This window comes from Chroicocephalus ridibundus, chromosome 2 (assembly GCF_963924245.1).
Source record: "Chroicocephalus ridibundus chromosome 2, bChrRid1.1, whole genome shotgun sequence".
Classification (NCBI taxonomy): Eukaryota; Metazoa; Chordata; class Aves; order Charadriiformes; family Laridae; genus Chroicocephalus; species Chroicocephalus ridibundus.
Genome location: NC_086285.1, coordinates 132,196,969 through 132,224,038, shown reverse-complemented (window position 1 = coordinate 132,224,038; position 27,070 = coordinate 132,196,969). Strand labels below are relative to the sequence as shown.

The window sequence follows — 27,070 nt, the reverse complement described above, 5'->3', positions numbered from 1 at the left end:
CCACAGACCAGTTACAGCTGCCCTCCTACTTCTCCCATCATTATCCAAAAAGCCAAATCCACACTGAACCCATTAGTACTAACTAATTGCTTCCACATTTGCCTTTCAGACAGTAGATGTCTCCTTTTAGGCTCCTGATATTCCAGACATGGAATACAGTGTTAAAAAATAAAAAAAAGACAACATGCCAAATAGTCATTGGGTGGTCAGGGTTTCTACTCCAGCTACGAGCTGTACAAGCTGCAGGCTTGGGCTGGATTCCTGTCAGGGACCAGCAGCGAAAGAAAAGGCTCCACCTCTGATCACTGCTGACACACGTTCTCCAAGTTTGCAGAGGATAAAGAAAGCAGAATGAAGCAGGTGTCCACCTCAGTGAGCAAAGACTCGGTATATATAATGTATCAAGACACGTAATTTTTCAATTTCAGAACACTACCTATAATAAATACTGATGATACTTCGTCAAAAGTCTAAAGAAACGATGAATTTAACACTCACAGAAAGAGCATAGCACTGGAAGAGAAAAAAATACAAGCTAAATTCGAGCCAGCTGGCAATATCTTTTAGACCAGCTAGACAAATTTAATTTACTTTGTCCAGGATCTCTCTATTCCCTCTCTGGTCTTGCTTCACTTAGATGCAATGAATCTTAATTTCTGTTCTACCTAAAATGCTTCTCATTAAGTTCATCAGGAGACAAATTTAGTTATTATTTCCTTGTTATGTCCTTCAGAGTGAATGCTTAATATTCAATCTCTCCTTCATAAAGATTTTGCATTTAGAGAGAGTTCAGCCACAATTATCTAGTTCATTTGGAACCAAATTTTAAAAATCTAAGAGGCATTAGATTTCCAATTTTTATAGTCATATAAACTACATGATACATTTGTGTACGTAGTATTGCAGTCCAGTTTTACTGTTGCTTTTTTAAACACAAAGCAATGTATCAAATACCTAGCGTTGAAAATAGGAAAACAGTTTTCACCTGCTTTATAAATATCCTGCTGCACTGAAAAGAAAGTATTTTCACAGAATTACTCTCTGAAACCTACAATTCTCCTTGGGTTACTCTTTTCTGAATTTGATGGCAATGACAAAAACTGTTAATGTTGCTCATTAACATCTCACTCTCTAAAGTGGCTAGACATGAGGGAAAGGAGAGCAAGACTAAAATCACAGGACAACAGGGGCACAAGGCCGAACAGCATAAGCTTCTTAACCACACGAGAAATTTGGTTTGGAAAAGCTTTCCACTGGAAACAGCGAGGGAAGGAACCTGCTGGTTTTGAGGTGGATTTTAATGCATTTATTACAGGAATTGACATAAGATCTGGTCTTTGTGATAACACAGGTATTATCTTGAGGACCCATCAGTTTGTTCCAGAGACAGACGAGCTCTTTCTTTCATAGTAATTAACTATCTCTAAGTGGATATGTCCTTTATGTCATTGTATCTCGTTTATACCAAAGCAACTATTAGAGAATTTTAGTTCAGCCTGAAGCCATGAGTGCCATCACATCTATTTTCTGCTTTGACTAAATTATACAGGATATGGAAAACATCAGCCTGCCAAGAAGCCTGCAGCTTGAGAGGCTGCTGTGCGCATATACATGCGTGTATAAATAAAAAAGATGTTATATTCCTCAGACAGATTTTGTTCCACGCTTGCATAAATCCTAGAGACAGAAATAGTTTCCTTTTCTTGTTTTTTTTAAAAATGAAAGGAAACAAGCAAACCCAACAACATACCTGAATAAAGAATTAAATTAAATTTGCCATCATTCTGTGGAGGACTACTTATACCATAAAATAAATACAGGGGGCTTCAGACAGAGAAACTGTTTGAACTTACATTGTAAATGAAACACTTTAAAATGACAAATATTACAGTCAGCGTAATCAAATGTTCAATGTAATGACGGTAGTTAGCTAAATCATTTGTCATTAGATTCACTGATTATAATTGCTTCCTTAGCGTAACAGACTTGCATTTACCTCCTAAAATGATACCCAAGAAAGCAGCAACATAGGGGGAAAAAAAAAAAAACACCACAAAAAACGGCCTTTTCCCTTTACTGCTTGCTTTAATTTTTCTTCTATTACGGTTGTACAACAGGCTACAAAAGTAGCTGCCAATAACCTTGGACACAGCTGACTTCAAAGAATAGTTCCAAATCACACAGAATGGTAGGCAGGAAGGAAGGAACATTTTTTCCAGACTTTCTTTGTCTACTGATGCACAGGCAAGTTAATTACTATACAGTGGTAATTAGCACCCACACCAGTGGCGGGGATGGACAGCAATCCTCAGCTGTCTTTCCCACAGCATGATCCTATCTTTGGAGTGAAGAAATGGGTCATTATATAGTCAGGGGTGTCACAAGAAAGTGCCATGCTGGGGATAAAAGAAAAGTTATGTGAAAGTAGAGCTCTCCTAACCTCACCTTCATCTATTACTTTGCTTATTTCCCTCTGAATATTCCCAATCCAAGCCACCATAACATCAGTAACCAAATTTTAAAGGTGTTTAGATATCTAAATGCAAGCACAGGTGCTGAAGAGGCATTAAAAAAGCTTACAAATCTAAAAGCCAGTGATTTCACTAATTTCTCATCAGCTAAAAATTATCTGCATAGACAGTTCTGGAATCCAAACAAGTGTATTGATGTGCAGTTTTTGGCACCTATAATCCACCACAGCTTGCTCTTGCAGTCAACAATGTGCAGTGAAGCATACTGCAGAGACCCAGAAGTCTTGGTACAGCCATAGCCCTGCACCCCACTGAAGGGCCTGTGCCCTGAACATCCTCTCTGCCTTCGAGATACAGCCCTTACGTGCACAGACACATCCAGGAAAACACTCTTAAAGAGCAGGTGTGGCTGGACTTTTCTGACCAAGAAGCTAACCAGGAGCACCTGTAGAAAATTGCGTTTTAATAGAATGTCACAGGAGGGTACGAATTTTTTCTCAGAAAGAATTCACAGAAAAAAAAAAAAAAAAGACTAATGTGATAAAACGTTAAATAATCAGAGTGAAAGAAAGACTGGAAGAGCAAGCTCCCTTACTACTTTAGACTGAAAGTGTCAGCCAGGGCCATCAAGTCCAAATCTCTGACAACTTGGACAAAGATTACAGAAGTTGTCATTCCTACACTCATCAAGACCCTTTTTTTAAAATAGCTTACTTTTTGCAAGAAGCTCATCAAAAGCCCGTTTCTCTGAGGATTAAAACTGTTCTAATAGCCAACTAAATGTTTTATCTTCAAGTCATTATTGAATCCAAGGACTGGCTGAATTATGGCCGTTCAGCCAACCTGTCTGTCAGGGTCTGTCCCAGCTGAAAGAGCTGGGACTCTTTAGCCTGGAGAAGAGAAGGTTGAGGGGGGACCTGATTAATGTTTACAAGTATCTAAAGGGTGGGTTTAAGGAGGACGGAGCCAGGCTCTTTTCAATGGTTCCCAGCGACAGGACAAGGGGCAATGGGCACAAGCTAGAACATAGGAAGTTCCGTTCAAATACACGGAAAAACTTCTTTACCGTGAGGGTGCCAGAGCACTGGAACAGGCTGCCCAGGGAGGTTGTGGAGTCCCCTTCTCTGGAGATTTTCAAGACCCGCCTGGATGCAGTCCTGAGGGATGTGCTTTAGGCAATCCTGCTCTAGCAGGGGAGTTGGACTAGATGATCTCTAGAGGTCCCTTCCAACTCTGAAGATTCCGTGATTCCGTGATTCTGACAGGCCTCCGTTGCAACCAATCTTTTGTTCACAGTAATGACCATAAGATTTATTTCTATGCAACGTAGTAGTAACTACCACACTGAATCTCACTCTGCAGGAAAGAGACCTTTCTCAAATATAAAAAAATCATACTCAAAGGGCAGAAAGTATTTTAACTAAATAATTCTTAAAGCAGTAATGCTTCAAAAATTACAATCAAAGTTTACCCTTATGCTTTTACAATTACACAACTGAAGATTTTACTTAAATCAACCAAGTAAATACAGCGCATTTATGAGCTTTCATTATTCTCATCAGCATTTGTAGTAGTTGTGGATTCAAACACCCCTGCGCTGTTGAAGCAGAATGGTCTCTGGTATCTGCAAAAGCAAAAGGACTGATTCAGGATGGAAAACCCCTATTCAAACAGCAAGGAGTACCAAAGGAAGATGATGGGGAAGAGTGGAGAACACTGCAGGCAGGAGAATACAGAACAGGCTCACGTAACACCAGCCTCTGTACCAGTCAGATACGCAGGTTCTTTCTGGTCCTCTTCTAAATTAGAAGACAACTGCTGAGCTATCACACAAGTAGTAATTAAGATCTTTAAAATCTTTGCTGACCTAATTACTTTCACTTGGTTGTACTGCATGTTTCTCATTAGCGAACAATTTGATGAGGTTAGATTTACATTGCTGGCAACTACTAGCACCAGCTCAACTTGCAAACAGAATTTGAGCATAACTTTCTTTTCCTTATCAGTATCAGAAAAACAGAATTGGTCAACTACATAAATAAGCGCAATCTGGCTAACTGTGAAAAAGAAAGCATAATTGTGGGCCCGATACTGAAGAACTCCCAGCAGTTTCAGAAATTTCATAAACTAGGTATTTGTTGTTTGGGTTTTTTTAAATAACATCTTTATTCTGATAAAGGACTTCCTACATGTTGCTGGGGTAGGGGATGTTACCTCAGGAATTGTAGAAAAACTGAAATTCAGCTGGCCTTAGAATAAAAGTTCCCTTGTATTATTAATTAGATTCAAATAGCTAGGGTTAAGTCTATTACAGAAGATGGAGGGACGTTCGTTCCATTTCACAGAAGCATGAAATTCTATAACCGATTTTCAACTGTCTTTCACGCATTCTCATAAAAATGATAATCTTATCATTACTATTTCATAGTTGAAGTAGTATTTGCAAAAGCCCCAAAGCAAGAACCATGAAAGACAGAAGCTCTTATGATGCGCAAATCAGTGTCAAAGAGGACAATTTTGCACCTGGATTTATTGTATCACTTCTGATACTGTGGAAAAGCTGGTCACAGTTCCAGTAAAATCTTGCAGTAAATGAATTTTGCAGTAAAAGCAAGGATTCAGCTTCTTAACTTTATATGATGGATAAAGGACATCCTTCTTGAAATCCGCTAAAAACTTTCTAATGTATCTTTCGATTCATTCAAATAAATTGTTTTTACATGATTTATTTTAAGGCACACATCAGTACCAGATTTGTCACCCAAAAGACACCACATTACTGAAAAACGTTCTATGTACTGAAACTTTAACAAGACTTTGCCACAAGAAATTAAGAGGTATGTGAGCAAAGGCAGTACTCATTTTTAGTTTTACTGTCTTGCTTGGGTACATCCCAAGTTAGGCCAACATCTCTGTTTGTAAGTGGGACCATACACAAGAAAATGGTCTCATCTGTTTCATGTTATTAGAGCATTGCTATCTAAATGCATCAGGAATAGGGAAGCTGAACTTGATCAAGAGGTCTCATGAACGGATGGCTTGGCCGCAGTGTCACTACCAACCAGTGGTTTCATTCACAGTAGTGCCCATCCTCTTCTCCCACTACTTTTTCCTTTGCTATTGCTCCCATTTGCTTTCTGCTGCTGTAGTGATAGAGAGATTATGAGACGGTCATCAGGTGGTCATTTCACTAGCAAGCAATGCATTCCTTTTCTATGGAGAAAGAATGGTATATGGATTGTGTCTTGGATGACTTATTTTATTACAGATTAGGTGGTTCTGCACAGAGCATTTCTTCCATGTGAAGAGTTTAAGATAGTATTATTGCACCTGAGTATGTTTCTAGGGAATATTCAATTTCATTTTTTTGTTTTTCTTTAGAGTAATTATCCAAATGTTAATATCTTTTGCTGCTGTAGTTACTTTGTTTGATTCTCCTGGCCAAACACCTACACAGGCTAGCAAATGGCAGAACAAGAACGAAGCATCTGCTTTTCTGTTTTTCCTCTTCACATTATGTCAGTGAATTCCTGAAGCTGTTTGTGCCTCATTTAAGAAATGGGTAGAGTTCACCAGAAAGAAAAAAAATAATAAAATAAATCAATTACCGAATGTTCTCACCAGACAGTCGATGGCTGTAAAAAAAATCCAAAATTTTCCTATCCTTGTGACTGGACAGAACTACCCATGGTAATCTTTCTAGAATGCTAACTTTTCCTAGTAACTTCTTGCAAAACCAGGCCTTGGAGGTTAGCAACTGATCAGAGCTGTGAGTCACAACACCGTGAGAGGAATGTACCTCATTAGAGCCACAGCACGAATGGAGGTCCTAACACACGAGGTAAGCAAGGTCAGGGAACACTAGAGCATAGTCAGGAAGAATTCCTTTTAAGGATTTTCATGGGGGCTAAAAATTGGGCCTATTCATAGAAAAAACAGCACAAAAAGTCTTGCCTTGTCCAACTGATAGAAATCTCTTTATAACACCAGCTGAGTTCATCTAGGCCAAATACTGGCATGACCAATGCTTTCTGTAAAAGTGATTTATAACATAAGCCTTGTTAAATAGATACTCGGGAGGAACTTTTTTTCCAAATAGGAAGTACTAATACAAGAAGGTGGAAAACAGACTAAATAAACACTACATTTGTCATTAACATCAAAGTGCATTGACATAGATGTCACAAAAAAAATAAATATACAATACTCACTGAATACAATTGGCTTTAAAATCACTTTTGCTATAGTACTGCTCAGATTAAAACAGAATCTAGAAAGTCCAATGCTTTGATAACACATTAGAGAAATAGTTTTGCAAGATCCATGAAGAAAGCCTTCCAAAGACAGGAGTGGGCTACAGCTAAAGGAATTGGAAAAAAGAATTTCTCATTTATCCTCTCTCCCCTTCTCCACTGTCCTTAACCTCTTTTTTAAACTCTTCTTCTCTGCTGATTTTCAAAGCTGCCTAACAGTTCTAGTGAAATGACAGTATTTCCATCTGACTCAAGAATTTTCAAAGTGAATAGATGTGATTTTACTGCAGTCCTTTACACCCTTTTTCTTCAACTCATGTGTAAGCAAGTGTACTCAAACAGGTGTTTTTCACAGATGCAGTGAGATGCAAGAGCGGTCTATGTACACATCTTCATTATTTTGCTTCATAACTAATGGTGAGACACTGGCACAGGTTGCCCAGAGAGGTGGTGGAGGCCCCATCCCTGGAGACATTCAAGGCCAGGCTTGATGAGGCTCTGAGCAACCTGATCTAGTTGAAGATGTCCCTGCTTACTGCAGGGGGGCTGGACTAGATGGCCTTTAAAGGTCCCTTCCAACCCAACACATTCAATGATTCTAATAGATTATTTTGCATAGCAGAAATTCTGTCTTTATGTGAAACTTCTTAATGAAATATTTACTGAAATACAGAGGTACGTAATCTACATATACTGGCAAGTATGCACTCTGTAACCCATACCGGAAGCTGATGCAAGTATCCAAATATGTTTATATTCCCATTAGTATGGTGGGGCTTTGTATGTATGTATGTTCAAAGTATGTTCAGCTTTAAGGAAAACAACACTATTTTTAAAGTCCTATTCTGTAGAAATTAGGTAAATAAGGTCTGCAAAATCAGATCATATTGTTTAGCAATTCTGATACTCCATTTGTGATCAAACAGACATTTTCTTTTCTATATGCATTAGTACAACAACCTAGAGGAAAACACAGATATAGTTTTCATGGGAAAACATTTTTTTTTTAAAAAGTAACTTCACAGCGCAGAAATCAAAAAATTAAGAACCACGAATCTTGGATCTTATTCAATCATGCACCAATAAACAACCACCATACAATGCACTTCAGTTTAAAGATGTGTCATAGTAACTGAGTTGAAAAGCAGAAACTGGTAAACTAATGTCAGGAATGTTGGTTTATCACCCACCGTAGTTTCTGGTTATACTGCTTGACTTTTTCTAGTGAGGCTGCATTAATCTGAGCTTGAAATTCTTCTACTGAAACACTGTCTCTGTAATAATATCCTTCCATGCTCTCCAATGCTGTGAAAAGAGAAAGGAGAATGGAGAAGAGAAAAATCAGTATTAAATATTTAGTATTCGCCTTCTTTGTAGCTTCGTTCACACACTAGTGAATTACTTTTTAACCGTGAGGCTGTGACCCCACTGTGGATTGCTGAGCTGTTTCCGTATGTCATCAAATTCATACGGATCGCTTTTTAAGATTTCATTTACAAGAAAAATTATATTTCTTGCCCTGTGGAAAATATAAAGGAGAGCACTAGTTTGAGTTCCATTGCTCTAATTGAAGTACTCCTGCCCTGTGAATGTAAATGTGGGTTTTCGTTCGGTACCCCAAATGAGATGGGGTAGCAGAAAGAACGATTAACGTACCAGCTACTTTCACAAAGGGAGACCTAACAACTTCTTACAAAGCCCGATTTTGGGAGATGCGAACCACTTGAACCTCGAGTTATTCACGTTGATAACACGAATGTCTTCTGAATCAAGTAAAGCAAATGTCTCTGGATCTGTGAAAATGCCCTAAAGCTCCCTTTCAGGAATCAGGTCAGTTTCTAAAGTCAAATACTTGACTATGTCCACCTTTGTTGTATTCACTTCACCAAAGCAAGAATGAGTATTGCTACAAGAACTCAGGAACTAAACAAAGACTTCCATTAAAGGAAAGACTGTATGTCCTTCTCATACAATCATTGCACAGAAATTAAAAGGAGGAAAAAATGAACTCACTACCATTCCATTTCGGGATGCTCTTGCAAGCAATAATTTTCAAAAAATGAAAGAAAGAAAAAAAAGAACATTCCTCCAGCCCCTTTAATTTAGATACTGGGGGAAGTTTAACCTTTTCTTTAACCAAGTCAAATCAAGTGTTTGAAAGGTTCTCAAGGAAATTTGGACTGGAAAAAAAAAATCCAGATCTTTACGTTAAGAGGTTAACCTTTTTACAAGATAAAACGCAGGCTCTCAGTGAAATAGTTTTTTGGGGGAGAAGCATTAAAGATTTTACAATTAGGAATATTGCCACTTTAATAATCCATACACATTTTAAGAATTCATCATGCTATCAGAAAATGCAAGCAATAAGCAAAGTTCTGATGGAAACATGCTGCTGTCTTACAGCTTCAGCTGCACACAGAATATTAATTCTGCTTGTACTGCTTAATATGACCAGTTAATAAATTATTCATTCATTGTGAAAGAACATGCAAATTGCACTCCCCCTCTGTGCTTTCAGAGTTTGTAATTCTACTTCTGCGCAAAAAATATTAAATTTCAACAGCCAGACTTGCTTCTTAACTTCCTTGGTGCTAAGTCACACCAGAAAGCCCCCACAAAAATATCCACTGAACTCCATTTATAATAGCATGTTAGTGCAAACAGAGCTGATAACCCGTACTGCTTATTTTACTGGCGTAAAGTTGGTTTTACCCGATTAGATCACCCAACCGGGAAACTCAGTCATGTGTCAGGACTGGCTGGAGCACGCAGTTCTGCCTCTGCAGGCGCTGCGGGGGCCACGCTCACGGGCGCTGGCAGGGAATCCCACAGTGTGTGCTTTGGCTCTCCCCCTTGTGAAAAGGGTTTACCATTTCTCTACCTAGCATATTAGAAAGCTCTTTTGTAAGGGAGCATTCCTTACAAACATGGTTTCTTGTGGCATTCTTGAATCCAAGTTAGGATATTATGGTCTGAACGCATAGACAACTGAATGGGGAAAAAACCTGGAGGAATGGGTAGACTCAAAGAGTAGTATCTAATGGGACGTGGTCTACCTAGGGGCCCATTACAAGCAGAATACCACGGGCATCTACACTGTTCAACATCTTTATCACTGACCTGGAGGAGCTAAGTCAAGTTTACAGCTAATACCAAATTGAGAGAAGCAGTGGATATACTGAAGTACAGGACCACCTAGAAATGGACCTAGACAGGCTGCAGGAACGGGCCAGCAGGAACCTTGTGAAACTGAATGAGTCCGATGTCAAGTCCTGCACCTGGCAAGGTACAGCCTAAAGAGCAGCTCTGCTGAGAAGGACCTCGGGGTCATGTCAGACAGCAAGCTGAAAGTAAGCCTGCAGTGTTCTCTAGGAACCACGAAGGCCAAGAGCATCCTAAACTGTATTAACCTAAGCATGGGCAGTAGACTGAAAAAGTGCTTGTCCTCACTTTACTGAACAGTGACTAGATAGCATTTTGACTACTGTGTCTAGTTTCGGGCCCCACAGAACACAAAAGCTGTTGATCAACTGGAAAGAGTTGAGTAGAGGGCCACCAAGATGGTCATGGGATGGAGCACACACACTGTGGGGAGAAGCTGAGTGACCTGAACTTGTTCAGCCTACAGAAGTGATGGCTTTGGGGGTGGGGGGGGACCAACTAGCCAGGTGCCATTAGCTACCAGAAAGTCAACAAGAAAACAGAGCTAGGCTCTTCACAATGGTGCGTGTTGGCAGGACAAGAGGCAATAGACATAAACTGAAACAAGAGATGCTTCAGCTTGATAGAAAGAAAACACTTTTTCACTATTAGAGGAGTCAAGTAGAGGAACAGGTTACCCAAGAGGTTGTGCAATTTCTGCCCTTGGGTGTTTTCAAGATCCTACTTAATAAACACCCGAGCAACCTGGCCTGATGTCACTGCTGACACTGCTATGACCAGGAGGCTGGACCAGGGACATCTCAAGGTCCCTTCCAATCTGAATTATTGGAGGATTCTAAGAAAAACCAAAAAATTTAAGAAAACCCACATAGCAATTTTAAATAAACTGAATTTTAATTATAAATAAAGCATTTTTTAATTAAGCTTATTTGATGCTGAGATCCCAATTCTAACGTAGGAAATAGAGAAATCTGAATGCCAAGAGCAATAATCTCAACATTCTCAGACAGAGTGTCCTGCAAATCAGGATCTTTTTGAACGTATACACTGAAGTATATGGTTGCCTCACTGTTTTTACAAGTGGAGGGATACATAATATAGCCTGGGTAAACATTTAAAAACTTTTAAAAATTTCTACAGTCCAAATCCTGCAAACATATAGACTTGCAATTTTAGGCATGGAGATACATAATACAGAATAGAGCAACATAGAGATAGACAGACTGATGTGTGCTGATTTTTGCCTTTGATAAAGTATTATAAAAACATGATTTTCTAAATGTTCCATTTGCAAGAATCATAAACCATTGTATTTTAGGCAGGAAACAGTTTAGTTCTATTAAGCTTGGGAAGCAAGAATTCACTTCACAGAGGAACTTACAGAAGATTTCTACATTTGTAGCTAATAAATTTCAGTTAAAGATGGGGATCAACTGAGTTTGATGGCAGCTCAGCCCAATCTCATAGGAAAGAAGTAAAAAATAGCATCCCAATGCACTCATTAATGAGGAAAAAAAGCCCCAACAAAATAATGATTTAAACAGTAGGATTTAACTTCTTATCCAGGACTACTTATTCTTGGAGTCTAATGGACTATTTTGGAGACGGATCCTTGAAAATTAAAGAAATTTGGTATGATATAGAAAGAAGAAATCTTCTATACTACTGAAAATTATTAAGCAGATGTAACACTTGAATGAATCTTTGCCCTTTTCCATTAGCTGACTACAAAGATGCTTATCCTAAGACTCAAATATTTTGGGCTTTTGGAAACAGAAAGGGAAAAAAAAATCTGCAAAACAAATTCTGTAGCACACTGAATTCCCCCCAAATCTAAAAAAAATTAGTATTTACAGGATTTCATCTGAGCCAAGGTATTTTCTGTTCTCTTTCATGTGCTGTTTTGTCTGCTCTACTGCAATGTGTCTCTTGTTTTCCTCTAGGACTGAAATCAATATATTCAAAAGAAATCCACTGAAGTCTGTCTTTATTAGTTTGTTTAAAAATCAGACTTCAGGGATCTTATTTAAAAAAAAAAAAAAACAAACCCTGTGTGTTTTAAGTTTACAGTAAGTTTGGCTGTTTCTCCACGTATCTTACTGTTTGCTATTTCCTTTTACCTCCTCCTTATCTACCAGGGACCAAACCTTCCTCAAAACCTTCATTTGTATGCCTGACTTCTGCCTATTCCACATAGACCCCGGAAGCCTTTCACAAGGTAGGGAGTACTTTCAGCTCCCTCTGAAATCAAAGGCAGCTCAAGGCAATCAGCACCTCGCATTCACCGTTTCGGTGAATCAAACTCCATGCTCCTGATGACTGTAACGACACTGCAGCTAATGCAGGCTGCCTGCAATTTATGAACCGTCTGAGCATCAGCACCACCATTCATCACTTCCGTAACGTTCACAGTGTCGTAACTACAAAAGCCTGAAAACGTTATTTAAGTCTTTGTAACATTTTAAAGAGACAGAATTCTTAGTAGACAACAATTTAGTCCTTAAATTTGAAGTAACGGGAAAAGATTACAATAGCATTTGGAATCCAAAACACTTTTAAAAGCGAGTTTAATGGTCTGACTATCGTCCACTAATGACTACAAAGAACAAGACAACATTGATGAAAGAAGATTGATTCTTTGGTGTTGGAATCATATAACAGGTAGGTATAAAATTAGAAATGTATATCCATTCCTCCATTTTTTTTATCACTAATCTCAGCATTTCTTAAATTCACATTTTAATTCAAAGTTCTCAATAAGTTCCACATTAAACAATATATTTAAATAGTTACAAAGGGTTTAAATCAGGGTGAATAAGTAGGGTTTTAAAGAAGGGTTTTAAAGAGAGTTAATTATTATGTGAAAGAATTGGTAGGGAAAAAAAACCCTAAAACTCAAGTTACCTTGTGAAAAAAGTACTGGGTGGATTTTAAATCCCCCTCCGTTCTTCAGCCTTTGAGGAAGCTGTTCAAAATGGTAGCTATCAAGGTAGAAGTAAACCTTCAGGGTTTGCCGGCTTCCTTCTGCCTGGTATGTGATGGGTACATCTAAGAATACAGTCAGTGTTACTATTTCATTAAAAGCAACAACACGTCCTTTTCCAGAAACAGTTGCACACAAAATTCACACAGTTAGATAAAAATCACTACAGACACAAAACTATTATGCGCAGTAATTTACATCATACTCGCTGTTGCTGTGGTCACTTTTGGCCTATCCATGATCAGGAAGCAGATAAACAGAAAAGCAGTGACTCTGCCAGCCTGTCAATGACAGCAAAAATACTAAGCAAATAATGTAGTTGGCAACATCCTACTTGTATTCCCTGAAATTCTGAAGAAACGTCTATGTACAGCACATAGTTTGAAATTGCTGAAAGGATACCTTTAGCCATATTTCATATGCCTTCCTCAGAGGCACGATGTATAAGGTCAGTGTGATATAGAGAGACAGATTCTCCTCAGATTTGTCGGGGATAGAACACAAGTAAATATACAGTAGCTACCAGCATAATCATTAAATTATTATTAAAAATCAGGACTCAACTGAGAAAACAAATGGTAGAACATATAAAACTGTAAGAGCACATTTCATTACACTTTGACAAGCTAAATGTGATAATACATCAATCGGTGTAGAGTTCAGGGCAACTGGCAGTATCACTTTGCAGTTACAGTGACTCCCCAACATACATTGTGTGTATTATGCCAGATGATTAACATTTAATCACCATCAGCAAAAGCTGAAAATTTTCCATCTAGCTAAATCTCTCAGAGGAAGTCAGTTTAATTCCATTTAAGCTTTGTATGTATTTCCTGTTAAAGTATCATTTCCATACATAACTCTCCAAGTTGAAAGCAGTAAAAATAAAATTCAGCGATTTGCATTTATAATATTATTATTATTTAGTTTTTACACAGCGTACATAAATTATTTCATACCTAAATGGAAAAGATCCCAATGGAACATTTTGCACTGTTTTTGGTAATAAGAAAAAGACTTTTCTTTCTTTTATTGATTATGCAGAATCAAATGAAAAAAATCAAATTTGCCAGTTCCTCGTCTTCTGTAACAACAGTCAGGATGACTGTGGTGGCAGCACTTAAACCAAAAGGAAATACAGAACTTACTACAATCCTAGAACATGCAGACTTTCCATTTATCTCTGTTTTAGCACAGACACCTCAGTTGGAAGCTACAGCAATATGAACAGTTCATGACATAGGCGTAGGGTTAACTCCCCATCAGGCGGCCCTCCTGTAACTCCAGTTCCATGTTGTCACCTGGCCTGGCAGGGCTTCTTTTTAAAACAAACACTCTGATGAATTATACAGAAATAAATACGGTCTTATATACGCTAATTCCTATCTGACTGCCAGCCGTGTGCTACTGAATTCTTTGGAGCACAGGCAGCTTTGTGGAGGAGCTTTGTGTCTTCTGGTTTTGGTTATTGCAGAAGTTCTCTCATGTGTGGTCTCGATCCGGCAAGGGAATTGTTTTAGAAAAGCTTGATGTGAAGCAGACATGCTTTCCTCCCTTCCCAAGGGAGTTATGAGACTTAGGAAAAAATGAGGGCTTTTTGCTCACTGAACAAAGTTCACTGCAGGAAAATCTCTACTGGCTGAAAACATATTAATAAAGGAGTGGCTGAAAATGAGTGAAGGGTATAAACAGCAGACTGTGAAGGCAGTCCCTTCCTGCGAGTTGGGCGAGCATTGGGAGAGAGGGTTTAGGACCCTGATCGTCTGCACCAGCAGGTCGCAGAGAAAGTTTCTTGCACAATTTAAAGCTATCCCAATAGCTTTAAATTGCTTTTTGCCATCTCCTTTCAAAGAACTCTTCCAAGATCTACTTTGTCCTTCAGAGGACAAAATGAAATGGTTTTTATGCTTCTCCATCTCATCTCAGTTGCATTTCTCTATTAAGACCTTCAAGTTTATTTTGACTCAATAACAACTAGATCTTCCAAGGGACTTTCCTGATGCAGTCACATACTCCCCATGGAAAATTCAGTTAAGAAGTTTTGTCCCCAAGGTTACTGACATTGCCAGATAACGATTCTGCATTGTCACTGATGTTAGCTGTATTTCAGGAAATCTAGGAATATTAGAAGAGCTGCAGATCTACTAATTCTCCATAATCCCGAATTATATAATATTCCCTGTGGGAGGTAATGTTCTAGGAGAGAAAAATGTTACAAATACAAAAAATGTTCCTGAACAGTAAAGCCTAGATATTAATAATAATTACTCACTTGCAACTAGTGGTTCTGGCTCTGATTGTCTGAAGTAAAAAGTAACTTTTTCCAAGTCAAACAGTGCAACCAATGTATCTTCTAGCATGGCTTGCTCATCAGCCTAAAAAAGGCAAAAGAAAAAGTGAAATGGTCATTTTAGCCAGATGTTTTCCCTACCAGAAATAATATGAGAGCAGGACATAAAAGTTACTACAGAATGTTGCACAACATTTCACTGATGCAGTGTATAACCTAATTAACTCCTAGATAATGTAAATATCTTTGTTTCTATTGGCACCTTCCCTTTTATTATCGGTCCAAGATTATTAAAAATTAATACAAAATTAGTAAATTAATAGGTAATTTATAGCTACCATTACTTCCAAGGCTTTTAATTAAACAAAACTGTAATTATTCTTCATGTAAGATACCAGACTTCAAGAGCTTGTCTTGACACCAGTCTAGCTTGTAAGTTATTAATGTAATAATTGAAATACATACAGAGGGTAAATGTGGAAAATAAATTCTTCTTTTTAGCAATTTTCTTTAAAAAATGCCATAACTTTAGCATTTCATTCATAAACAACAGATGAGGAGTTCATTGTGTCCACTCTAAGCACCAATAACTGAACCAGTAGCTCAGAACGCGTACAGCTCACAGAGCGATTCACACCTTTGTCTACAAAACTGCAGATGCAAATCAAGTACGTACATATGCCAATATTCTGTTTTGCACCTATGATTGACCCTGTGTACTCCTGAGCTAGAGAGACATCTGAAGAAATCCAGACTAATTGACCAAAGAAGCTTCAAGAAGTAAATTGCTAACTTCTCAGGACACTTTACTGAACCTTTAAAAAGGAAAAGTCATCTACAAGTATGGTTAAGATCTTGAGTTAAATATGCAGAGCAATTATAGCAGAAATCAATAATCACTTAAAGTAATTTTGTTCTTTATACAACCCTCCCCTAGCACCTTTAGTTAGCAAGAGCCGAATGCAAACCTGAGGCATGCATTTTTCCTCCTCTAAGAACTGAAACAGTAGGAAGGCAAAGAACAATAAACCAGATGCCTATAAAATAAGAATAAACTATAGCTTACTGAATTATAGACAGGGAAAAAAAAAATAAAAAAAAAAATCAACCCTATGATTTTCCCTGATCTATATAATGAAATAGCATTTCCCCCTTGTATTTATGAAAAAGCAAAGCTGCTAGAAATATTTTGTCTCCTGGCTCATTTTATGAAGTCTCCATGGACAGAGCAGTTTTATCAGCAGAATAGTCTAAAAACCATTCAGTAACATGGGAAATCTTTGCACAACTGCTCATTCTTTACCGAACTCTGGCCATAATGAGTGTAATTTCCTTCAAATACCCTTGCTTAAAATAACAGGGATCATTTGTAAGCAAAATAGTGCTGAGAAGGTATTGAAAAAGTTGCCTTTAAATACTTTTCCCGTGGTTAAGAACACTTAGACAGAAGAGACTAAATTTATTTTCAATTCGAGAATGCATACTGCTGGTATCTGAATACGTGAAAATAGCTAAGTAGCATTAATTTTCACTACAAAGGAAATCTCTACAATCTTGAAAGAAAAAACGGAAGTATTCGGTGCTGTAAAAACAGCTATTTTGTGATAACATGACAGCTAGGCACATGGGAAAAACATAAGACAAGCACCAACTGAATTTACTCTTGAACTCTGAGGACTCCAGCACCAGGACATTTTGGTGCTGCTTGGTGCTAAAAAGCATCCCAGAGTCAAGACATAAGCCCAAGGTCCCCTGATGGTGCTTTCTTCACATACTCCTCACGTAGATAAAGAGCTCTTCACACTAGCTCAGGTCATTGCTCTCCAACAATACCATAGACTAATACTTTATGGTTGTGATTTAGAAATACCTTAACTTTTATCGATCTCTTCTGCTTCTACAGTTTATCAGGTCAACTTGTTGGCAGTTTGTTGACGAGAAAGGCAAGGCAAGGAAAGAAAAGCTTTGATACGAGGAACATTATCTGTTATTTGTGTGCACTTTTCTACAGTAGGATGTACCAAATCAGATTTTCAGTGAGCAGCTCCAGAGGTTGAGAAGACTGCCACGGTGCAGACCGCACAGACTGCTTCACAGTTCTTCAGGTTAGCAGGCACCAGTCTAGTGTGAGAAGCAGCTTAAATAGCTGAAGAAGCACTTCGGATAACTGGGGATTAAAGGACTACAAAGCCACGTCCCTTTTTTAATTGTTTCTTAAGCCATGGCTCTTTGCCAAACCTCGTGAACAAACAGCAGATTTCCAATTACCCTGCCAGGCTATGAGGATTTGCCCTATGACAGGAGCAAAACAAACAAGCATGTCTAGTCCTTCAACTACTACAGACTTATCACTTTTGGGGTGACAGGGTGATAAAATTATCCAAACCAGGTATTTCATTTATCTTGCATTGCTGCTTATGGCAAACAGAAGTTCTGGTTATTGCCTAATACTACATTCACTCCTAGGGAACAGCTACAATAGCAGTGGGGAGTCAAGAGTAAGCTCGCTATCTGCTAACTCAAAACAAACATAATACTGTCTTTGTGGAAAACCTACTTCCCAGATCACAAACAAACATTTCCCATATCTGTAATTATCCAAAATGCAAACTTGCCAATTAACAGCCTATCAAGTAACAAGCTAAGCACAAAGGACACAGAAAATCACATTTATAACTAAGGATGCTTAACCATGCCGCTGGCTCAGGAACAAACACAGGCTGTGACCACGCGTGCCACATGAGGTATCTTACCAAGTTAGGCGAGAGCAGGGACTGGAAATGAAGGAGAAGACCCGCGCTGGCTATCTGTTCCAACCACCTTCTGCTGGCCTCCAGTGTCTCCATTTCATATTCTTTGTTGTTGTCAAACATCTGATTTAAGGCCACCATTAGTTGCTCTGAAAAAGCACAGACTGTGGCCACTAGGCTCTGACAGAAGACCATGTCTCGCCTCAGTTGTATCTCGCTATCTGTGATGGGTAAAAGCCAAAAGAGGAAAAGCAGAAATGGAGCAGGACGTTAATTAACAGCAAAGAAACTGGGAGGGATTTTTTTTTTCTTTGTCTAAAAACCAAGTCATTTTAATGTAAGGTAAATTACAAATTTGCAGCCTAATGTTATTCCCAGTAAATAGCACTCAACGACCCAAACTGCCATTTCCCACATTAGAGGACTACTTTATAATTCTAAAACTATATAGAAATGTATTTAAAATCTGTAATTTAAACTAGTTCCTCATAAACAATGTATGTTTATCTTGTAGATTTTAATGTACATGCCCTCGGTTCTATGTACTTTTGATGTTACAAGGTGAAGGATGCGAGTCAGATCTCTTTCCTGCAATGTGAGAACCAGCTGGGCACAAAACCATTTACTTTCCACAAGAAAGCAAGGATAGTCAGAAGCTCTTCATACAACTGCATCACCTGGTCAACTCCACAGCTACCAGCTGGGTAGGGCAGACAAAGACTGCCTGCTGTAAAATGCAGACAGGGCATAGAGGAGTGTCGCTACCCGAACAAAATCCATCCAAATAAAAAAAAATAATAAAATAAATGAATATGACATCTATAAAATAAGCACAGAGCAGCAACACATATCCAGGAAGCAGAAGAGATTTATGGTGTCAGGAAAGTCCAGGACAAGTCCCTAGGTAGATGTCTGTGGAAACATTAGCAGCTGATTAAAATTAGGGACTAGCTAACCTACCAATTTATTCTGGAGGGCACAGGCATTAGATTAGCTAAAGGTCAAAAGAGTTAGAAAGAGAAATATGTTCTCAATAAAGCACAAAATTGTGGTGATAAATATTCAGTGCTTCCTTATTCTCTTCTTTTCTGAAGGTCTTTGAGTATTTTATCATTATGAGCTGTTAGGCAAACATCAATCACAAATGGTACAGGTAGACTTAATCTTTGTCACAGCAAGAGAAGAAGATTAGGTGATACTGAGGTCTTCCCAAAGCCTAAAATCTTTGTCCTCGCTTTTAGATTCCTCTGCCTCTAAGAGGCTTAGCTCCTTTTCCACCTTCTATGGAGCTGGCAAGACTTTAGATGACTAGATAAGTCAGCAGAAATAATTCTGTACTCACAAAAGTAATAACTACTTTAAAAAATGCTTTTGTCAGATTCCAAGAATTTCTCAAAGTAACTCCATTCTATCTGTTTTCCTTCTGAGATCTTCAGTCTTTTCCTCAACTATTGATAATAGCAACCGCTCTTTTACTATCATTTTGATTCCATTTGCCAGCCTCTCAGGACCTCAGGAATGTTTTCCATAAATGGTCTAATCAGTACTGCTTCTGCACTGTGACTCATTGCTTTTTGTTTTGATTATTAAAATTAGCCTCTCTCGCTCTCTTTCCAATCTCTCAAGTTGTGCAGAATCCAGGACAGACAGAACTTTCATCTATAAAAACTCTACCCATCTCCAGCTTCAAAATTCCCACTGGCTTCTCCATGGCCAAAAACTTTCCAATGTCACAGCAGTGCTCAGGGATTTGAGCCCAACACACATTCTCTCTCCTCGCTTTGCTCAATTTTATCTCCATTTGTCTAACAGCAGCTGACTTGCAGTGCCTTCCTCTGCACTGCCTGCTTCTGAAGCAGCCCTCCTGTGTCTCCAACACCTCGTTTCCAAATCTCATTTAATACTACTCAAACTTCAGATACTGCACACAAGAGCACTTTGGGCTCTTTTTACAAAAATATTTTTATACAAAATAAACTACAGAATTTACGAACTTAATAAACCATGTAAATAGGGACAACAGCTTTAAAAAAAAAAAAAAAAATCAAGCCTGGGGTATTTTCTCAGGTCACTTCCTATTTTAAAACACCTGAGGAATTAATAAAAACTTTTGTAACATTTGGAAGAAATCTGGCAACAAAGAAACGTTACATTTCCCTTTCTAAAACTGCTGTTATGTGTCATAACAAAATCACAAAATAATGCATTTAATATAGTACTGCAATATGGTTAAAATAATCAGCTTTTGCAGTCAAATGTGACTGCTTACTTGAACACTTACACACCTACAAACTGTAGAAAATCTTCTGCCATAAGTATTATTTTCTAAATACCGATTTACTGACATTTATTTGGCAGACACACATGCCTATTTTGTGTATTTGAAGCTATATGCTGTATGGATTGATGGTAGAATAATACAAAAAGGAACGACTTAAAAAAAGGTATTCTCTAAAAAAAAGATAAAAGGAAAGGCATGGGTTAGAATAGTAAGGTAGGTCTGGAAATAGATGGGAACGAAGAGAAAAGAAAAAGATAGCAAACAGGAAAAAGGCCGAAAGAAGAAAGACAGCAGAAGTACTGTGCACAAGGCTCAGTGATTTAGTAGTTACTTCATCTGCCAAGACCCAAAGTAAATGACCAGAGACGGTAGTCTGCATTAAAAAAAAAAAAAAAAAAGAACGTGCAATGTTTGTTAGAAGTGTCTTTGGAATTGTTGTATTCTTCAGGAATCCTCACTGTAAACACAGAGGTAAAGTTGTTGATTATCAGGTTATCATATCCGAGAATTTTCCCCTTTCTCTAAACACAGTATTATGTCCAAAAGCAAAAAAAAAAAAAATCTGAAACCATCCACATTCACTTCCCCCACTCCCAAAACAAGCAAAATTACCTGTATACTCAAGAAGTGCCAGAAGTATTCGTGCCTTCACCTCTTAAAAGAAAAAAGAAAATACATTGAGGTCATGGTTAACAGTGTTTCCAAAAACATAATAATGCATTTGCAGTTTCTTATTTAAACCAGCCCACCCAACTCAAACTTCCTGTGTAGGCAAATCCTGATTTATACCTACAAAATAGTAAGGAGTCTCAATTCCACTTAATTTTACATATGACTTGATAAAATTGATAGTAACCAAAAGGATCAACACCTCAAAAGACACATGCAGAGGCAGCTGCGATCTCAGAGTACATGAGTAGCAGCTGGCCACTGCAAGTCCAGAGGTGAAGAACATCAGTCCTAAAACTCTGAAAAACAAGACCACTTTTCACTGATTCCCGCACTAGCCTAATTCAGTTTGTTTTGTTTTTTTTATTTTCCCTCTCTCATTCCATATTTAAAAATCTCAAATTATCCTCATTTCAATGTATACCAAAACATCCAGGAAAAATACAACAGCATTTTCACTTTATTCTCAGCCTTTGGGATTTGATTTTGCTTCAAACATTTCTTTTCACTTAACGGTCTATGAAGTACAAACGTACAGATTAGAAAAGTGGTCTTCATTTACAGACAAAAATTTGGATTTATATCCAAATATATGGGAGGGAAAGCGCTTTGCAAAGTTTGCATGCTGAAGGAAGTGATTCTTCCCATCTACCATGTACCAGAGCACAAATTTATATGTGTTAACCACCGCTGCAAGAACAGGCAGATTAAAAAGCTGCCATAACCTTAGGAAGTGTCAAACTTCCAGCATATCCGTTGTCCTACAGTAATTGCCTGTACGACCACACCACTACTTCACATGCTTTTGCATCTTTCCAAACTCTCTTTCATACACTCAGTTTTCTGGGCAGCCCTATTCCAAGCCCCGCTCAATGGACCAGCAGAGCGGTTCTGGGGCATATGGACAATATGAAAATTTGGGAATATGTTGTCCCCTACTAAAACTAACCTAACAGGTTCAAAATTTGAATCGTTTGAAATTTGAACACAACTCAGATGACGGAACTGACATTAGAGTTGACTGTATCAGCAGAACAGTCTAGAGTCTGTACTCTTGAACATATCTATGAAAAGCTAGAATCTTCCCCAAAGGGGACTTTGCTTAAAAAAGAAGAAAACCTTTCAAGCCTGATCTTTATCCGAGCTGTACACATACTGCAAAAAGAACTGGCAGTGCCTACGCTTCTGAAATGCATGCCCACGGTATCTCAAATACAAGCATCAAAACACTCAAAATTACTGGTTATTCTTGAAAATTGGCTGGTGATAGGTCTTTCCCTTAGCCTTCTGTCTTTTGAAAAAAACCTTACAGAGATTAACAACTTGTCATCTTGGAATCTGAACAATATAGGGAAATACAGCTTTTACCCAAAGAATTTAGATACATTGAGGCTATTACTTGCAGCTTGTTTTATATGAGATTTGTTGGATCTCTGAATTCCAAAGCATTTGCGGTATCTATAAATAATGATTTCCTGCTTATGGGAAAATTACAGGACACTGCGAATCTCCTTTATCATTGCTATAAGTCTTCATTTCAAAAAATACCCACAGGCAACAGAGTGTTTTTATGTTATTTGTAGACGTACCTGGGGTTGGAAGAGAACACTGGATGTCAACCATTTGTTTTTCAACAAATTCCAAATGCTATTGTAGTTTTCACCTCTTTGTGTTACATGGCATACGGAAAGGAGTAACTCTTTAGCAATTTCTCTTTAGATCATCTGATTTGTAATGCAAGATGCCTTCAACTTCTTTTATTCTTTAATTTGTTTGTACTTTTTTTTTTCCATAGTATAATATTCTGATCTTTGCCAGTAAAGGGCAGATTTTATTTTTGTTTTGTTTCTCACATCTGAAAATATTTTTGAAATAAGACTAAGATTTGCACTGCGTATTTTATGATTTAAGTTGACATACATTTTTTTATGCCTTTAAAGCCTGAAAGGCTCCTTCAGTCGTCTTAATTTAAATTAAAATACACGTGGATTTTCTCAATTGCATAGAATATCCTGTTTAAACTTAAAACTACTGTGCTAGCAAAACAACTGCATTTCCTCATGTGACTAGCTGACTAGAAATTTGACTTTTTCTGAAACATCACTTCTTTTGACCAAAAAACGTTACCTTTTTTTCTTGGGGAAAAAGCAACTACAGAAACTTCTCCTCGTCTTTTCCCTCTTTGCACCTTTCTATTGTTATGCTGGATGGTTTTGGGTTTGCCTGCTTTCTGAAGCTTTTTTTCCATCCATCTTGTTGATTTTCCTGATTCCCACATTAATCTCACATATATATATCCAAAACCCTGTACCTACATTACTACTCTTTACAGCGACCATTGAATTCCTGCCCTGACTAGTGCTCTCTCCTGCACCAAAATCAAGCACTCCATCTTCAAAGATCTGCCTCTGCCAATAACTTATCTTTATCTTTATTGGTTTAACAATTTAGTAGGCCCAGTCACTCTGAGAAATTACTTTCACCTTTCCTTAATTACTTAGCTCCAGATAAATTCTCCTAGAATCTGTATACTATTTCAGAGAACTCTTCAATTCTATCAACTTGATTAGCCTTCTAGGGCTTTCTCTAATGATATGGAAGCCAAATGAAATGAGACAAAACAAACTCCACGTATGTTTTAAATTTACTGTCAAGGAAGGTTAGGTTGTGGTTTTTTTTGATTTTTGTAACCTGTGCAAACTTTCACAGATTTTTTAAAAAAATTGCTCTCCCAATTCCAATACTAATAAAAAGAAAACTGGCAGACCAGAACGATTATCCTCAAGGCATTCTGAGTTTTCCCATTTCTTCATACTTGTTAAACAAAGTAAATAAAAAGAATCTTAAGATCTATGACTCAAACCACCTCATTTCTGTGGGACTCCCATGTCTCCTTCTGCTTTAAAGCACTGATCGGTTTAATCTAATACAACATGTTCTACAATGCAACAGAACAATATGTAAAAAATTACAATAGCCTGTGATATTTTTATGAATATCAGGATAGTTAGAACTAGATGATCTTTAAGGTCCCTTCTAACCCGAACCATTCTATGATTCTAATAAGGAGATGTATTTACTGAAAGCATTCATCCTTACTTTAGCATTCATCAACAACGGTTTATAGCAATTCGAGGTTTTAATTACAATTTTTTCTCCCCCATGGTGAACAAATTTGTATCTGTGGTCTTCTCTGACTACTTCCTCTAGAACCTGCTAGAAGAGACAAATATATCTGCTTTCCTCAATTATTAAAATACTGCCTTTTACTTGTAAAGGAACATGAAGATTCTTATAAAATTCAAAGAATTCAAAAAATGTTCTCATAAGCACAACTGATCAGTCAAGTTAGGGACATATTTTGTTTTTTCTGAATCAAGCAAATAAGAGAGAAAACAAGGAGGTAAATCGCTATACTACATGTTAGGTTTTCACCCAGGAATAGCTGAGGGCAGTACTAGTGGTTCTCCTAGGTATCCTGACCATTTGTGAGCACAATGCATAATAGTAAGATTGGAAAGGAGAAAAACAAGAAATGAAGATATGAAGAGAAAACTTAGCTGCTAAAGCATTATTAACCCTGCTTCGTGCTCATCTGATTTCAGTTAGATCCAGCTGCTGGTTGTGTCTCAAGTTTAATTTATACAGGCCTAAGCCCGTCTAAATCACAGCAGTCTCCCAGAACTGCCTGAAGGGCACTTTTCTGACATGAATCTTTTCAACACTGAATTACGTATACCTGTCCACACATGCCTTGGAAACTAAGGCTTGAGAAGCAATTATTTAGTCCCATTCTCCTATTTCTCCTTTACGCTATTTGTGCGGGGAAGCCACAAGAACCTAGGATTTTGGGTACCCTTTAAACCACACCAACTCCTTGGTCCCACAGGCAAATCAAAATTATGATGATGATGTGGATCACGATTCTCCAGAGTACTTCTCAGGAACACGTATTAGTGATACCAGTTAGGGGGGCAAGGGCATGGAATGGGAATCAAATTAAAGAAAAAAAAACTACAAGAGAATAGGAAGATGTAAAGACTGATGGTGAATAAACAACCTGAGATGATAATTTTACATGTAAACCCATGTATTTGGTTAAGAAGAGGGCACAGAAGCCAGTTGCTGGAAATCTCTGACAAAAGCCCAGATGCCATGGACGAAAAGGGAGAAACAAGAATATTTAAAATGGGCAGGCAACTTCTGAAACGCAGTGATGAGAGAAGGTAAGACAGGCAGAGTGTGTGCTCTCTTTGAACAGCAGAAGAATAATGCCTTTTACTGTTCAGCTCTCTGACCATGCACCATCCACAAGCATTACAGTTGCAATGAAGTTAGTTACTATAATTTATTAACATAGAAAACCTTTTTCTGACCCTAATTTCTAAAACATTAGAAGATGCCAACAGTTTTATTGTTCTGTAAACATCAAGATTCCTTCTGATAAATACCACCCTTACATTATAGTAGTATTGTAAAAAGATAATGTTTATATTATTGAGAGGCAGGAAGTCATTTGGACCTTGCCAAAATGATATTTTGTGGTAGATTTAAAACCAAATTTATCTGAATAACCTCAGCTCAATATTGAGGGTATATGACCAATGTCGAAATTGGTTAAGTCTATTAATTCTATTTATGGGCAAACAAGTTATGTGAAAACAGTCTGTTAGGCTTGGCTTCAGAAGAGGGGACAATGAAGGACTGTTAAAGACACTTGCACTCCTCCTGAGCTGTGAAAGAAACCATGATTAATACTTGAATATAATTTAGTTTAGGCTGAAGATAGACCTGTAGAAAAGAAGTCCAAAAATATTTATTCATTTTTCACTCAGTAAGAGCCACCATTAAACTAGAAGTAGTATTCTTAGTATTGGAGTGTAAACCCACTGTGATTGACTCCAAAAATAGGAGATATTTTTGTGGTTGTTTTTATGATTTTCTAACCCAGGGCCTGAAAATATGATTGTATATGAAATGAGAAATACCAAAAGTCAGAGGAGGAGGAGTTTGTTTGGTTTGGCCGGTTGGGTTTTTTGGAGGTTTATCTTAATAAAACTTATCAGAAAGTTCTTTTCCAGTGACCTGAAATTTAGCAGTTTCTTTATGGGACACCATGGAAATCAGCCAATAAAACAAAGGAAACTAAACACACACACAAATCATTTAAAGCTAGACTTGACACAAGTTTTTGTTCCCATGTAGACTCCTAGGTGCACATAGTTTTATAAAAATAATTTTGCTCATTATTACATTTCTCTATCAAACAGCACAGGAAATAAAGCAGAAGATACGGGCAAGATTTTCCGGAGAGGAAATCCCAGTTACTTTCTTATAAAGCCAGGGGAGAGAGCAGAAACCCCCAACTCACATTGTCACTTGGTGGTGAAGAGGAACAGAGTACTAGGTAACTTTTAGGCAGTGGTGGGAGGGAGGTGGAGGAGGAAGAGTGATAGGATCGGTTGTAATGGAGTGAGTAAGCGAAAATCAGTGCCAGGAGTTTGGCTTCATGGCAGAATAGGGAGCATAATTTTAGAGGGATAATGATTTCAGATCAATGACAGATAAGAGCAAGACATAGGACAAAAGTTGTCCTGCAGAGTCTTCATCTCTCCATTTAAGATGGTAGAAAAAAAGGGAGTTTAATTTCAAGGAAAGTCCCATTTTGGTGTATCAGTCCCATGAAGTTTTGTGACAAATCAGTCAAGCCCAGTGGACTTCAGCAGCAACTGAAATACCATAGCACATGCACATACGGTTCGCTTGTCAGAAGAGACGATTTTCTCTTCCGTGTCTGAAGCCAATAGAGGGAGCCTGAGACAGCTGAGATACACTCCACTAACCTTGTTACTAAGAACGTTAAATAGTCCTGAAATTCAGGCATTTCCCATAGACTACACTGTGTACAGCAAACCTTGCCTAAGAGCAACACGAAGCAGTTGTATCTTTCCCCTTCCCTTCCCCAGGCTCTCTATCATTAACAAAGTGTTTATTTATGGTCACGCTGTTCTTACTAACCTTCAACAAATTTTCTGATATTCTGGGCAAGACTCCGGACACCGCTGGGGAGGTTCCAAGGGTCTTGCTTGATGTGGAGTCGTAGCCTCTTTGGACAGTTCAGCTTCGGTTCCATTTCCTGTTGAAATTCTAAGCAAGGACAAAAATAATATTTTCCTACTTTAATCTCCTGAGAAAGTCACAGTAAGACATT

The 27,070-nt window shown here is 37.9% G+C and overlaps 1 protein-coding gene across 1 annotated transcript in view; it reads right to left on the bottom strand.

Annotated features, from left to right (window-relative positions):
• The window catches only part of PREX2 (phosphatidylinositol-3,4,5-trisphosphate dependent Rac exchange factor 2), a 184,392-nt gene that overhangs the window by 35,423 nt on the left and 121,899 nt on the right, over positions 1–27,070 (bottom strand). The window contains exons 31-36 of the mRNA XM_063327016.1: positions 26,878–27,006; positions 20,803–20,844; positions 17,913–18,130; positions 15,142–15,244; positions 12,791–12,934; positions 7,915–8,029 (exon numbers count right to left, since the gene is read on the bottom strand). Of these exons, the coding sequence (XP_063183086.1) occupies positions 7,915–8,029; positions 12,791–12,934; positions 15,142–15,244; positions 17,913–18,130; positions 20,803–20,844; positions 26,878–27,006 (751 nt within the window). The remainder of the gene's footprint in view (positions 1–7,914; positions 8,030–12,790; positions 12,935–15,141; positions 15,245–17,912; positions 18,131–20,802; positions 20,845–26,877; positions 27,007–27,070) is intronic.